This window comes from Microtus ochrogaster, unplaced genomic scaffold, assembly GCF_000317375.1.
Source record: "Microtus ochrogaster isolate Prairie Vole_2 unplaced genomic scaffold, MicOch1.0 UNK135, whole genome shotgun sequence".
NCBI lineage: Eukaryota > Metazoa > Chordata > Mammalia > Rodentia > Cricetidae > Microtus > Microtus ochrogaster.
In genome coordinates this window covers 319,294-335,325 of record NW_004949233.1, presented here as the reverse complement: position 1 = coordinate 335,325, position 16,032 = coordinate 319,294, and the positions used below count along the sequence as shown (strand labels likewise).

The following is a 16,032-nucleotide window of genomic DNA, read 5'->3' as shown; positions in this document are numbered from 1 at the left end:
ATGGGATAAAACCGGACTTGCTGAACATAGCGGACAATGAGGACTACTGAGAACTCAAGAACAATGGCAATGGGTTTTTGATCCTACTGCACGTGTCTTTACTTTTTTTATACAAACACATTTGTTGTCTAATTATTAGTAGTACTGCCCAAGCACATGATTATTGCTTTTATTTTTCTTTGAAAATTTCTCTCTGAAAAAAAAAAAAACTCTCAATTAACTTGAAATTGCATTCTAGACTGAGAACTGATTTATAAATGACAAACCTTTAAGGGAGGAAATAGAGAAACAGCTGGACAATCTTTTAAAAAATAAAATAAAACTTCTCAACCTATGGGAACAAGACACAAGCTGCAAGGCAGAGTTAGATTCCTGGTTGGATATGGGTTGAATCACTTTGAAGTTCCTTCATGTTCGGTAGGAGAATGAACTGTGTTGTCACAGGCAGATTTGGAACGAATATGTTTTCAAAGTAATTGAAGGAAGGCAAGGCATGGCCATAGTGAAGTGGAGGTGATGATGTTTAGAAAGAAGAGGGCTGTGAGCAGGATTTCCTGAGGCACTTTCCAGGAGATTGCAATTACAAATGTTGATACGAAGAACACTTGTGCAAACATCTTATATAATGCTTGCAGATATTCAGACTTTCATAAAACATTCATATATCATGACAGAAGTCATTATTAAAGCATTTGACACTGGCGTGGGGGTTTATTATTACAGACAAGTCTATGGTAGACTCAGTGGACAGTAGCCTTCATTTTTCTCCAGGTCTAGTGTACTGTGAATAAGTCTAGGCTTTGAACACAGTTATGGAACTATAACTTCCCCACTTGTTCCATGTGATTTTTCACTTAGTGTTAGTTGTCGATACTCATACTCGGCTTTTCCATCCTCCTCCCAATTTAATCCCATTCTAGTTTTCTCTTTATCCTTAATAGCATTATATTCTACTTTTCCTTCCTTGGAAGATCCCCTCTCTCCATGGCCCCTTACTAGGTAGTTATCCACTGAAGCACCTACATTCAGCACACTAGGAATAATTTGGAGGTGCAGCTACAGCTACATGCTCAACTCCAAAACTAGGAGTGGTTCTCACGTGAGGCTGGGATGCTTCCTAAAAGTAGAGAGCAATTAGGAGATCCCTGAGAACTTCAAACTGAGAAAGTGATCCGCAACCTCAGCTAGCAGATCTATTCAATTGATTGCAATTGCACATGGAAGGATATTTCCATTACGTAAGGGACCTCATACAGCTACAATGAAAAGTTGAAAGCTACCTCCTGACATCTATTCCACTGAGCTCTAAGGAAAGCAGGGCACATAAATGGACAGTGGATTGCACTAAATTGCCAGAGAACAAAGTCACAAAGGATGGGGAAGGGAAGCGTGTTAGGAATGACAAGAAACCTTCATCTGTACAATGACCATAGGAGCAATTTGTCTCCTCGACCTACCATCCATCCTCTCAGATGAATGGATATTTCACCACACCACGAGAAAACAGGTAGTGTAAAGACAGAAGTTGTTCCTAACCATTCAATATTGTGTTTATAATGATGTGTAATAATTATTTTGAGTGATTGGATTTAGTGGTGCACTAGCACTTGGGAGGCAGAGGCAGGAGGACCAGGATCAGAAGGAGGCCATCCACAGGTACATAGCAAGTCGGATGATACAATGGGCTCCCTGAGACTCTGTCTCAGAAATAATAACTACTATTCTCATGATTATTATTTTTATTGATTTTCCATTTTATCTTACAGACAAAAGGTTTGATACAGACATTTCCCCCAAGCCTACCATTTTCCTTCCTTCCGTTGCTGAAACGAATCTCCATAAGGCTGGGACATACCTTTGTCTCCTTGAGAAATTCTTCCCTGATGTTATAAGGGTATACTGGAAAGAAAAGGATGGCGATAAGATCCTGGAATCCCAGGAAGGGAATACACTGAAAACCAATGACACATACATGAAGTTTAGCTGGCTTACCGTGACTGCAGAGTCAATGCATAAAGAGCACAGATGCATTGTCAAACATGAGAACAATAAGAAGGGAGTTGATCAAGAGATTTCCTTTCCTCCAATAGAGAAAGGTATGTGCACATATCCTTTGAAATATAGCTTTCTAGAAAATGTGTTTGAAAATATCTAGGTTTTTATCATGTATTATTAAAAATCAACATAAGACATTTAACAGGGCCACTGCATGCATTTTATCATGTACTTTACCAAAAATACTAAGATGGCAGAGGCTTTGGCTTAGGTTTTTCTAAATCTATCATTTTTATCCAAAATATCCATATTTGATTCTTTTTTTCTTTTTTCCTTTCTTCCTTCCTTCTTTCCTTTCTTTTTCCTTCCTACCTTCCTTTCTTTTCTTTCTTTTTTCTTTCTTTCTAGAAATTGTCAATTTTATTTTTTAAAAATGACAAATAAGCAATTAAGTACATGATAAATGCTAAAATGGAGGCTCCACTTTTGATGACTTAATTAAGAATATTCTGCCAAGCAAACAAAATCATTTACTTTAATCTTATTGTGTACAAAGTTCAGGTCTCCAACACTGATGCCTTAGAAATTGGTGCCTTAGTTAACGACATATTCAAATGAAAGAGTTAAAGCTTATTACAAAAAAAGAAGTGAACTTAGCAGCCTTAAAATCTTCAGATTTTGGTTGCTGCTGTATGTATCACTGTCATATAGGATATCATAATTAAAAATCGAGTAAGGATAGTGGTTGCAAGCATGCTTATAACCAATGCATCTCCTGACATTTCAATGCATTTCAGAAAGCCCACATAGGCCTGAACAGGGATGTGGATGGGGAGACCAGGATTAACACGTCAGTGTCCCAACATGGAAGGGGCTGTACAGTGATGAATGCATACTCTTTCCAACTTACTCAGAATAAATCAGATGCAAGGTCCCAAAGGATCCCTTAATTCAGTGGGTACAAAGCTGCACGTCCAGGCAGGGGGTTGAATGTACAAAGGGCCTAGAGCTGGTCTTGCAATTAATGTCACAACTGCTGGCATTGAACAATAGTCTCAAGCCCAGGGACCTTCTGAACTTATGAGGAATAAGAACATTTAGAACCTGTGAGCCTCTGTCTGGTCACTGTCTGGGTTTCTCCTCGGGAATTCCTTAGTCACTAAAATGATCAATGAACTTTGAGCAGTTGTTTTGGGAAGGTACTTGATTTGGAAGGTCATGGCTGTTTTTCTCTGAAGATCATTTTAGACAGCTTGATATGTTTTTTAGGGTAAAAAGGGAAAAATATTCTTTTTGAATTTCTGCTTCTCTGTATACAGAAACAAACCAAGTGAAAGACGTGTACTGAGTAATATATAATGAGGCTCACTTCTATAATGTATTATATATAATTACATGATTATGGAGCTCATATTTTAATACACTTTTGTCTATGTGAGGAAATCTATGTATTCATTGACATGTAGATATATGCATATTCACAAACACAGAGAGAACTGTCAAATAATGTGCATATTAATTAACAAATTCTTACTGTTATTTCTTGTAGTTGCCGTGAGTGCTGAGCCTACACCTTGCTGGCATGAAAATGGTAGGTTTTTAGTATGCTTAGCTAACATTACAGCACTCTTCCTTTTGAATATAACAATATTCGAACTGCCTTGGATTAATTTAGAAATATCTAAATGTCTGGGTGTTACAGAATAGACAGTGATATTTACAGCTACTGTGTTACTACGCACATCACAGCCACACAGTGAACAACTAATTCAAGTAAAGTGTAATTTAATGACGGGTACAGTGATGTACCCTAACTTATTTTAACAAAGGAATTCACTTACTCATATGTCTATTATTTTTAACCACCAAAGATAGCAGGATAAAAGTTAAGTCTAAGTCATCTAGTTACTCATTAGTTACCGGCATTGATGGGTTCAGATTAACTGACTTCCAAGTTCAAGGGCCTTCTTAGTGGTTCTTTTTGAGAACGGTGAGTGTTGTTTTAGGTTTGAGTGAGGAGAGCTGTTAACTCCATGTAGGTCCCCAGCAATCAGTACTCACTACTCCCTCCTCAGTTACCTGTACTACTCTGTCTAACAAGCAGGTGGGACTAATAAAAAAACCTCTTTTAGCCATGCTGCAGCTTCAGCTCACAAGCACCTCTGCCTACTACACCTACCTTCTCCTCCTCCTCAAGAGTGCCATCCACCTGGCCATGGTCAGCTTCTCTCTGGCTAGAAGAACGGCTACCTGTGGCAATGAGAAGAGGTCCTAAGGAAGTGAACGGTGGCACAACCAGTCAGCTCCTGTTCATCCTCCCTGTGAAGTTGTGCCTTACGGGGCCCAGCTGGATTCTCTTGCTAACTTTGACCTCTGTAAAAATCACATGCACTTCATTCTGTAATCACTCAAAAGTTTTCAGACTTTCATAAGCAATTCGAGCAACTTCTCTCTCTAACCAAGGATAGCTCCCTTCTGATTCTATCCTCTTCAGGAGTTCAGTGGCTCTCCGAGAGCCTGGAGCATCACAGTTCCAGTACACATAGCTTGCAGCTTCACCCCCAGTCCTTGTTGCCCTTGAGCCAGCTAACTCCCTGAAAGCCTCCACGCTAGACACCCTAAAGAGCCTTCTTTACTGCTTGAATTCTTGTACTTCATATTAGAGACAATAAATTCTTTTGAAAATCAGAAGTCTGCTTTTGTCAGTCTTTACTTTCATTTAATAACCGTGAAGGACACAGTATGATAACAGAGCCATGGCATTCAGTGACGGTTGGTAACAAGAGTCCAAAATCACGTTCCTAATCTTGGTCTACAGTCTGTGGTTATGACATTTCTTGTGACAGCGGGTGTAGGCAGAACCACAGGCCATTGAACGAGCCATGTTACAGCTCTTAAAGGCCATCACATTTTGGGTATTTGGTTTTAGGCTTTCTCCTGACCATGAGCAGATATCTAACGTGACTCAAACTGGGCATGCTCAGCTCTGTGCCTGTTTTCTTAGCAGCATGTTTGCTGACCCTCGGGCTGCTCCCTGGAAGCTACCAGAACTCCAGAGAGGAAAAGGGATGGAGGAGAGTGACACCGAACTCCAGTACCACAGCTACCCTCTTTGAAATGAAGTCAGAATATTCTATCAGCTAGGGCTTTACACATTAAATGAATTAGTAATAGCAACTACAAGCAAACTCTTGAGAGTCCTAATATAGGCCCTTGATATTACCTTAGAGAGTGGATACCACACTCACACAAAAAAGCACCAAAATTATTTCTAATTTTCTCCATGGGGAGGGTGACAGAGTGCAATAGGATCATGTCTTGTACTACACAACAAGCAACCCCTGATCCTCTAACAGTCGTTTGAAATAGATACAATCATGGACCACAGTTTAGAGATTCCAGAACTAATCTCACTACTGAAGGTCACTGTTTTTAATCAGTACTTGTAACTTAAAGTCAGATTTCTCTGATCTCGTGTGTGTGTGTGTGTGTGTGTGTGTGTGTGTGTGTGTGAGAGAGAGAGAGAGAGAGAGAGAGAGAGAGAGAGAGAGAGAGAGAAAGATACAGATATAGAGAGGAGTAGAGAGAGAGAACATCATTGTACTACGTATCCTATATTTTTCAGTAATATTAAATCAAGACAACCTACAAATTATAAAAACACACATTGTTGCCTTAGTAAAGTTAGTGATAATTTCCTTAAGGATTTGTGAGCTCATCTCTTTATTCCTCATGATCACTCCAGGTTACTGGTTTGTCGTTCTTTCTCACTTATCCGTCCTCTAGTTAGAAGCGCAATCTGCTCTAGAATTGTCATAATTGTGCCACTTTCTGTAAGCTGGAGCAGCTATTCTGCTTTCCACTGAGCATTTGTCTTCGGTTTGAAACTGATCTTCTAGGGAAAGCACTAATATAGTGGACTGTGAGCCTCAGGCACGGTAGATCCCTTAATGCTCTTATGTGGATATGAACAGCATCCTGAGACTCAGATTCATCCACAGACAGAACCATTTGTAGAAGGTTCTGGGAATCTAGGTAGTTTCTAATGCAGGAATGAGGTTATGCAACTTCCTTGGTCCATGACTTTTATCACAACATAACAGCCTCAAGCAGGTAAGTACGTGATTGATTTTGTGGGAGAACCCTGAACCAGGACCCACATTTCAGATAGAATACTGGCTACTTTGCCTGGCTGTTCTTAGCTTTATCAACTTCTTTTCTGAGTGATAAAATCTGTGCCTATTTATGGAATCCTCTGTAATGTTGAGTCCATACACATATTGAGTATTCTTTAAATCAAGGTCAGAACAGCTTTTTCCTAACCCATCCATTCATCATTTTTATGCCATGAGAATATTTGAATGTCTTTTCTTTGCTTTTTGAGATATACATCATATTATTATTTTCTAATGTTTTAGTCCCACATTAAAATTTATGTATCCTTAGAACAATGCTTAAATTTAAGTAATTTCAGATTTGCATGCAAAGTTACAAACCAAGCAGATGACATCTAAATGAATTAATGGTGGGAATCACAGATGCTGTGGTATTTTCCAGGCAGGGGACTAAGTATGTACCACCTCAGGCAAGCAAACACACAGTAAGATAGACAGAGTGTCAGTGTTTCGTACAGGGAAGCGATGGCAGGGAGGACTGTGGGGTCTCCTAAAGCTCCACACACAATGGCAGGTCTTGGAACTCACGAGGTTGGTGTGAGCGGTTCTGCTCTTATCCAGCACAGCGTTTCTTTGTAGGATGGAAGCTAATCTTCAAGAAAACCTTCTTTTGCTTTTAGTCTCAGAGTGGATGAAGGGAGTCACCTCCTTATCTACACACATGTCCTCAAATTAAAGCTTATATTTTTAACTTAAAATGAAAAGGCTTCAGGATTTGTCCAATCAACTTCAGTATCTGTAAAACCAAGCAGAGGTTCCCACGGAGAAGATGGGGGGGGGGGGGGGACAAGAAGAGTCAGGTCTTTTAAGAAGATGAAATTTTCTCTCCCCATCTCCCCTTACCCCCATCCCACCCCATCCCCAAGATCCCAATTTTCTCCCCGGCACTTTTGTCTACTTCCCATAACCAAGAGGATAACTATATGTTTTTCCTTGGGTTCACCGTCTTACTTAGCTTTTTTAGGTTCACCAATTGTCGACTCCATGACAATTTATGGCTAGAAACCAATTATGAGTGAGTACATCCCATGTTCATCTTTTTGGGTCTGGGATACCTCACTCAGGATAGTGTTTTCTATTTCCATCCATTTGCATGCAAAATTCGAGAAGTCATTGTTTTTTACCGCAGCGTAGTACTCTAATGTGTAGATATTCCACACTTTCTTCATCCATTCTTCCATTGAAGGACATCTAGGTTGTTTCCAGGTTCTGGCTATTACAAATAATACTGCTATGAACATAGTTGAACAAATGCTCTTGTCATATGATAGGGCATCTCTTGGGTATATTCCCAGGAGTGGTATTGCTGGGTCCAGGGGTAGGTTGATCCCGAATTTCCTGAGAAACCGAAACACTGATTTATGGGGGAAACTTGGGGAAAAAGGATGATTGGGATAAAGGAAGGTTGGATAGGGGAGCACGGAAGCACAATTCTTAGTTAAGGGAGCCACCTTAGGGTTGGCAAGAGACTTGAACCTAGAGTGGCTCCCAGGAGCCCAAGGCAATGTCGTCAGTTAGTTCCTTGGGCATCTGAGGATAGGGAACCTGAAATGACCCTATCCTATAGCAATACTGACGAATATCTTGCATATCACCATAGAACCTTCATCTGGTGATGGATGGAGATAGAGACAGAGACCCACACTGGAGCACTGGACTGAGCTCCCAAGGTCCCAATGAGGAGCAGAAGGAGGGAGAACATGAGCAAAGAAGTCGGGACCACGAGGGGTGCACCCACCCACTGAGACAGTGGAGCTGATCTATTGGGAGCTCACCAAGGCCAGCTGGACTATGACTGAAAAAGCATGGGATAAAACCGGACTCTCTGAACACGGCGAACAATGAGGGCCGATGAGAAGCCAAGGACAATGGCACGGGGTTTTGATCCTACTTCATGTTCTGGCTTTGTGGGAGCCTAGCCAGTTTGGATGTTCACCTTCCTAGACATGGACGGAGGGGGGAGGACCTTGGACTTACCACAGGGCAGGGCACCCTGACTGCTCTTTGGACTGGAGAGGGAGGGGGAGAGGAGTGGGGGGAGGGGGAGAAGGGTGGGAGGAGGGGGAGGGAAATGGGAGGCTGGGAGGAGGCGGAAACTTCTTTTTTTTTCCTTTTCTCAATGAAAAAAATAAAAAAAAATAAAAAAAAGAAGATGAAATTTAATTTAGGCTTCCTCCCCAGTGTTCCTGAACTGACTAGACTTCTTTAGATCCTCTAGCCTCTAAACAGAGACACTATGTCTGCACAAGAAAACAGATGTCCTGACCAGAAACTGACAATTGGCAACAGCCTTGTGAAACTGACATCACTGACCAATAGCACCAGGCCTGTCTCATGTGGTGTTACCCCCCTTACCCCCTCCTGCTGGAATCCACCTGGGCAGCCCTGAGCCTCAGCAGCGTGCAGAGAGACTGCTGGGGCAGGGGGATGGTGAGAGAATGTCCTGTGGCTAATAGCAGTTTTACTTTCTCAAGCTTCTTTTGTTTACCTACTCTGTCAATGTGGTTGCTTCCTGGAAAATGTTTAAACATAAACCACCAATGTTTGGGGCAGCACAAGGTGTGGCTAAGGTGTTAGAAGACAAAATAGCAGCAGTTAAACCACAGCTAGCTCTGCTTGCTTTCAAAAGACCACAGCTATTGGAGAGAAAACCTCCAACTCCACATACCGGAAGTGGACCGGAAACTCAGTCTCTGTGCTGATGGACGCTGGGCTTGTGCTTTGTGCTCACAGAGCTCAGTTGCAATGGGGATTGGAATCTGTTCCCAGAACTGAGTAGACACTTTATCCAGCAGAAACAGAGGAGAGATGTAGCCTCAAGATAGTTTTAGCGTTCCATCAAGGGTCTGTTCTTTTCTCCAGTGCTTGATTTAAGATCCCAAGGAGATTTTTGCTTCATTTTCCTAGTGGAAGAAAAGGAATAAGGCTGTGTCCTGATCCAAGCAGCATAGGAAAATGAAGACACGGCAAGAACAATGTACTCTAGGAAGTCACAGAAGGCCCTGAGCTCAGTTGTGTTAAAGTCATCCACTGCATCCACTGAGTTCCACCTCAGGAGAGAAGCGTTATCAGAGTCACCTGAGAAAGACTTAGTTGAAGATATTAGCATGAGTATTAGATAAACGAGAGAGTAGACTCAGATGCTCAGAAATATGAACACAGAAAGAAAATATCTCCAACCCTGGCCGCACAGGCTGGACACAGAGTGGGCAGCAGGTACTTGGCCTCATTTGTCCAGTCCCAGGAAAGCATAGGTATAGATGGAACATCCGAGGCTAGCTTTAACAGTCTGATGTCATGGAACACTTGAATCAGATACTGCCATAATCTTGTGTGTAATCAGAGTCACTTTTTAAACCAGGCTGGGTGCCCCCTAGGAGGATTAGCTTCATCTATTGGCTCTGCACAGCTGTCTAGGGAGCAAGCACTCATCTCAGCTTAAGCTGATAAAATGGATGATGTCTTGCTTAGCCATAGCTGTGGGCTTTGAGTATGTGCAGCACTATTACTGAGACAGGAAATTGTCACGGAGCCTAAGTTTCTGTACCAAGACAAACACTGGGGAGTTCCCTCCACTCTTTTCACTATGAGCAGCCCTTGCCTGCACTCCAGCCTCCCAGTGGGACTGCTGATGTGGGCTCACACACAGAACAGCAAAGACTCAGGACGGAATCTCCACCCACAGCTGCAACATCTCTGTTCTTCAGTTCTTTCTAGAAAGACAAAGCCAATGGTGGAAACTCACAGGCTGCTTCTCTGGGAGGCAAAGGGTGAATTGCACATTTGGAAAAATAGTTCATGATGTATATTAGTTCCCCTTTTTATCAAATGAGTTAGACAGTCAGAAAACTGATAGTAGTGCTTTTCTGGGACTCTTTTTTTCCCAAATAACAGGACACATCATATGGTTTTACATTAAAAATAATATGTTAACATTTTACATTATTCTCAATCTCTCTTCATCCCCATTTCATATTTTTTTTTATTTTTGTATTTAGTATTTCTATTGTTTTTCTTGTGTTATACATTTTTTATCTGCTCTCCTTCCTTCCTCCCCTCTTCTTTTCTACCCTCTTCTGTGACCCACATGCTCCCAATTTACTTAGGAATTCTTGTCTTTTTTCCCCTTCCTATTTAGATCCATATATGACTTTCTTAGGGTCTTTTTTGTTGTCTAGGTTCTCTGGGGTTGTGAATTGTAGGTTGGTTTTTTCTTGCCTTATGTCTAAAAGCCACTTATGGGTGAGTACATATGATATTTGTCTTTCTGGGTCTGAATTTATCTCACTCAATATGTTTTCTAGATCCATTTATTTGCCTGAAATTTTTAAGATGTCATTATTTTTACCTCCAAGTACTACTGCATTGTGTAAATGTACCACATTTTCTTTATCCATTCTTTTTTTGAGGGGTATCTAGGTTGTTTCCAGCTTCTGGCTATTGCAAATAATGCTGCTATGAACAAAGATGAGCACATGTCCTTGTGGTATGAATGAGCTTCCTTTGGGTATATACCCAAAATTGGTATTGCTGGGTCTTGAGAAAGAATGTTTCCTAATATTCTGAGAAATTGCCATAATGATTTCCAAAGCCACTGTATAAGTTTGCACTCCCCCAAGCAATGGAGGAGTTGTCCCCTTTCCCCACATCCTCTCCAGCACAAGCTGTCATCTGTATTTTTGATCTTGTCCATTCTTACAGGTATAAGATGGAATTTCAGAGCTGGTTTGATTTGCAATTTTCTGATGACTAAGGATGTTGAGCATTTCCTTAGGTGTCTTTCAGCCATTTGAGATTTGTCTGTTGAGAGTTCCCTGTTTAGGTCTGTACCTCATTTTTTCTATTGGATTATTTGTTGTTTTGATATCTAGTTTCTTGAGTTATTTATATAGTTTGGAGATCAGTCCTCTATCCATTGTGGGGTTGGTGAAGGTATTTTCCTATTCTGTAAGCTATGATTTTGTCTTGTCGGCTATGTCCTTTGCTTTACAGAAGCTTCTCAATTTTAGAAGGTCCCATTTATTAATTGTTGTTCTCATAGTCTGTGCTACTGAGACTATATATAGGAAGTATCCTCCTTTGCCAATGTGTTCAAGTGTACTTCCAAATATCTTTTCTATGAGGTTCAGTATGGTTGGTTTTATGTTGAGGTCTTTGATTCATTTGTACTTGGGTTTTGTGCATGGTGATAGACATGGATCTATTTGCATTCTTCTACATGTTGATATCTAGTTATGCCAGCACTGGGTGTTGAAGATACAATAGAAGAAATAGACTCATTCATTGGTCAAAGAAAATGTTAAATCTAAAAAAGCTTAATACAAAATATCTGGGACACCATGAAAAGACCAAACCTAAGAATAATAGGGATAGAAGAAGAAGTGCAACTCAAGGCACAGAATATATACTCAACAAAACCATTGAAGAAAACGTTCCCAACCTAAAGAAGGGCATGCCTATAAAAATACAAGAGGCTTACAGAACACCAAATAGATTGGACCAAAAAAAGTCCCCTTGCCACATTATAATCAAAACACTAAGCATACAGAATAAAGAAAAAAATATTAAGATCTGCAAAGGAAAAGGCCAAGTAACATATAAAGGCAGACCTAGCAGAATTACACCTGACTTCTCAATGGAAACAACAAAAGCCAGAAGGTCATGGTCAAACGTTATGAAGACTTCAAGAGACCATGGATGCCTACCCATTTCATATTTCTAATACTTTGTGCCAAATGAATTATACTAAGAGAAATACAGCTATCATTTAATATGTTGAACTTATCACATCATAAAATTATGCAAAGTGCATAAGCATGAGTTTTAAGAAAAGGGTTATAGAGGGTTTTAAAAGAAATACTGGAGAAATTGAAGCTGAAAACCAAATAATTGATCCTTCAAAAGGGCATTTCACTTACATAAAAGTGGGATTTCAATACATTAAGAAATCTTCTGATTCCAAGGAAATATAAGATTATCAGGTTCTCATTACCGGGTCAGTCTGAGTTTCACCAAACAGTTAAAAAGAAAAAAAAACATGGCATAGGAACTGAGTGTTAGTGGAGGTGAAGCAAATGTCCATCGGGTATTACCATGAAGAAATTCATTAACCAACATTATCATTCACCAACAAAATCATCAATGAACAAGCGTCACCATTTTATTGGTCATTGGAAGACCCCATTCCTATCAGCAGTCTTGTTCCCTTTATCTATTTTAACCCATAAAACTTAAAAAGTACCCCCAAAACTATTATATAACCATATTCAGATACTGACAGACTCAAAACACATATTCCAAGGGGTGGCAGATTTTTCTGACTCAGCACATTTCCTGTTCTTAATGAAGCAAGCAAAAGCATCAAAATCTTTACTTATGTGTATAGTCAAATAGGCAGAATATTCTGTCAAGGGTGAAGATCATTGTAAATGGTTTAATGAGTTTAGTAATGATGCTCTTGTTTCTTAGGTAAGGCTTCTGTGGCAGATCAATGTTAATCTGTCATTTAATCTATTAACCAATAGCATCTCAATTTTATAATGAAAAGTTTTAGACTTTGACAAATGGAGTGACTTTATAAGTAGGATTTGAGCTAAGTTCTGTTTGATTATGGCCCACATCCACTTGATCCCTAAGTTATTGTCAGAGAAAATGGTTTCTAAATGAAGATGTTTGGAGGGACAATAGGAAATTTAGCTAATCCATTTTATGATTGACTTTTTAAATTCTGCACTAATAGGTTCTACTACTCAGGATATAGAAGTATTTAAATTGATATAAAATATATTGTTTATTTAATCATTCTGCTAAATATTTTTCCTCTTCATATTTAGGTTCTAAAGACTTCCTCAAAAAATAGAAATATTGACAACAAAAACTGTATTAAGCAACAAAAAGATGTTCAAATGAGACAGTAAAACAGGACTCTGACTGTGACTTTTGGCTCTGTCTGTCCTAAGTCTATAACCTGGGACCATGGAAATATTATCCAAAGTTTATGTAGAAGATAGATAAGCTGAAGTAGATTGCCATGCTCTTTCCTGCTTTCTGTGCTTCCACAGAGAGAGCATCTAACTTGGGTTAAGGCCAACCTTAAGTTGACTGATGTGGATATTATTACCCCTTCAAAACATTTGGAACTGAGAACTCAAGAACTCTGAAGCATAAAGATTGTATAGATATTACTAGTATCAGTAGAGTGTATTAAGCCCAAGTGTGATCATCAGTAAAATAAAGTTTGCCTATATCACCCTGACCTAGACAGAAACAGAATAAAGGACAAAGAAGTGAAGACAAAATTAGTCTTCTCTGCATCTTCATGAAGATTCTGAGCATGTTTCTACAAAGATGCTCAAGTAGGAACTATGGCCGTTTAATGAAAAGAGTGTAGCAGAGACAGCTGTAACTGATCATATGAGGCAATAAAGCAAATGAAGAATGAGGCATTCAGGCAGCCTGAATACAGGGGTATCTGCAGAACCAGCATCCTGCCACTGGCTATGTACTCAAGGGAATAAAAAGCAAACCCAGTGTTCCTAGATCTCATGATGTCTACAAGTATCCTAAATGAAAAGCAGGAATAATAACATAGAAGCAAAGGCAGCTTCTCTCCAACATTTCCTCCTTTTGACTAAACACCTGGTCGAGTCTAAGATAAACCCTCCAGCCACTTTGCCCCGCCTCTGGCTCTCTCTGGAAGATCAGATCTGCCTTAACTTGGCAGGGATTATACTCTTTGAGTTGAGAGGATTTTCTGCTTAATTGCTGCTCTCTTTCCTTCTGCGGTCCAGGAATAGAAGGCATGCTGTGGGCTCTGACCCAATTTCCATCTATTCTGTGATATTTTGTTTATGTTTTAACAAATAAAACTTGCATGAAGATCAGAATGCAGAGCTAAGCCACTGAGAGCAGGAGACAGAGGCAGAGGGAGGTCTGTTAGTTCAAGGCCATCCTGGGTTATACAAGATTGAAGCTGTCTCAAAGAGAAACAGAACTCCCAACACCTGGGATCACAAGCCTTTAATCTCAGCACTAGGGAGGTGGAGACAGGAGTAATATGGCTGGGTGGAGAGAGGAATTTAAGGATGAAGGAGACAGGAGTTCAGAGCAGTCTGAGATTTGGTGGTGACAGATGGAGTCCGGAGATGCAGTCTGAGGACAGCCATTTAAGTGTTTCATGGCAGGACCTCTTAAAAGAGCTGCAAAGTTTTGCAGCTAAAGCTGAGTCAGGAAGCCTCTCTTAGATGTACTTGCCTCTAGCAAAGAGAACAAATCTGAGAAATTGCTGCCAACATGAAACCATGCTTAACACTGTTATTTTGTGTCTAGGATTCCTTCCCAAACTCTCTCAGGTTTTAAGTGGACTTATCTATCTATGCTGGCACCATTTGTTGACTGAGATTTTTATTCCACCTGGTCCTACAGTCAAGTCCCAAAGAAATACACAGAGGTCTACATTAATTATAAACTGATTGGCCTATTAGCTCAGGCTTCTTATTAACTCTTATAACTTATATTAACCCATAATTCTTGTCTGTGCTAGCCATGTTGCTTGGTACCTTTTTTTGGCAAGGTAGTCACATCTTGCTTGCTCTGTGTCTGGCTTCCTCTGTGTCTGGGTTACGAATGCAGACTGACTGTTTCCTCTTCCATAATTCTCATTGCCCCATCTCTGCCTCCTGCCTGGCTACTAGCCAATCAGCATTTATTTAAAATACAAGTGACAGGGTACAAACCATTGTCCCACAGCACTCTGTCTTCTGTCTTCCACTTGAAACAGCTTCAACGCAGAGAATTTTTTTGGATTGGGTATATATTTTTATCTTATTTTAGTTTCTTGATTTTAAGGATGTCTATATAATTTCTAGATTAAAAAGAATCTTTATCTTTCATGTTCTAGTAAATTCTGTCTGTGATGGAGCTTCATGTTCAAAGTTCTGGAAATGCCACATGTTTTCCCCTGTGTAGGGGGGCGACAGTCCCAAACCTTGAAACAAAGACCAATAAGGATGAATTCTGTTTTCTTCTGTCCAAGAGTAAGAAGAAAATTAGTTAGATATTTTGATAAATAGCCAAAGTCTAATGTGAACTGACATTATTAGCAAAGAAAGCAGAGAAGCTGACCCAAGTTCCAGATGCTCCAAGTCCATATGGCTACAGTTGGTGGTAGAACAGAGTCAGAATATCACTGAGCAAAGCCAAGTTACCTTGGGCTGTTTTTAGTTCCTTTGAAGGTCATTCATTACTTTTTACTACTATGGCGGGCATAACATCTTTGTGACTATCGAAAACCCCTTTAGAATGTATTCTTAGCAGGCCATTAGCTCCCACCAATACAAAAGCTAGGAATGTTGCCATGTAGACTATGAGAATAATACCAGAGATGTTCCTGCTTTGCTGCAACCCACCTGTCTGTTGTTTCCACCAACTTTCACAAATGTTTACCTTTATTTATTTGTTACTGTAACAACTTCTGAAGATGTTAGCACACTAGAAATAGACTTTGAGGTATTCTGAATCCATATCCCCATATTTAGTTCCAGAATAAACTGTTGCTTATTTTCTTTGAGGTGAATGAAATGCTTTTGTGTTGACATAACATCTTACTTTAAACCAGGCAGCCGTGGTGTGCGCCTTTAATCCCAGGACTGAGGAGGCAGAGGCAGGTGGATCTCTGTGAGTTTGAGGCCAGCCTGGTCTACAAGAGCTAGTTCCAGGACAGCTCGGGTTGTTACATAGAAAAACAAAAACAAAACCCAAATAAAAATAAAAACAAAAAACCAATAAACATTTCCCTTTTAGAATTGTGATGCTAGGGTTGTTTGTTTGCTTGTTTTGCTCTTTTGGAGGTATACCCTGTATG

General features: G+C 40.0%; 1 gene segment (V, D, J or C); it reads left to right on the top strand.

Annotated features, from left to right (window-relative positions):
* The window catches only part of LOC101983791, a 6,000-nt gene extending 1,564 nt beyond the window's left edge, over positions 1–4,436 (top strand). The window contains 3 exon segments of the C gene segment in view: positions 1,767–2,096; positions 3,545–3,586; positions 4,128–4,436. Of these exon segments, the coding sequence occupies positions 1,767–2,096; positions 3,545–3,586; positions 4,128–4,270 (515 nt within the window).
* Positions 4,437–16,032: the final 11,596 nt, after the last annotated feature.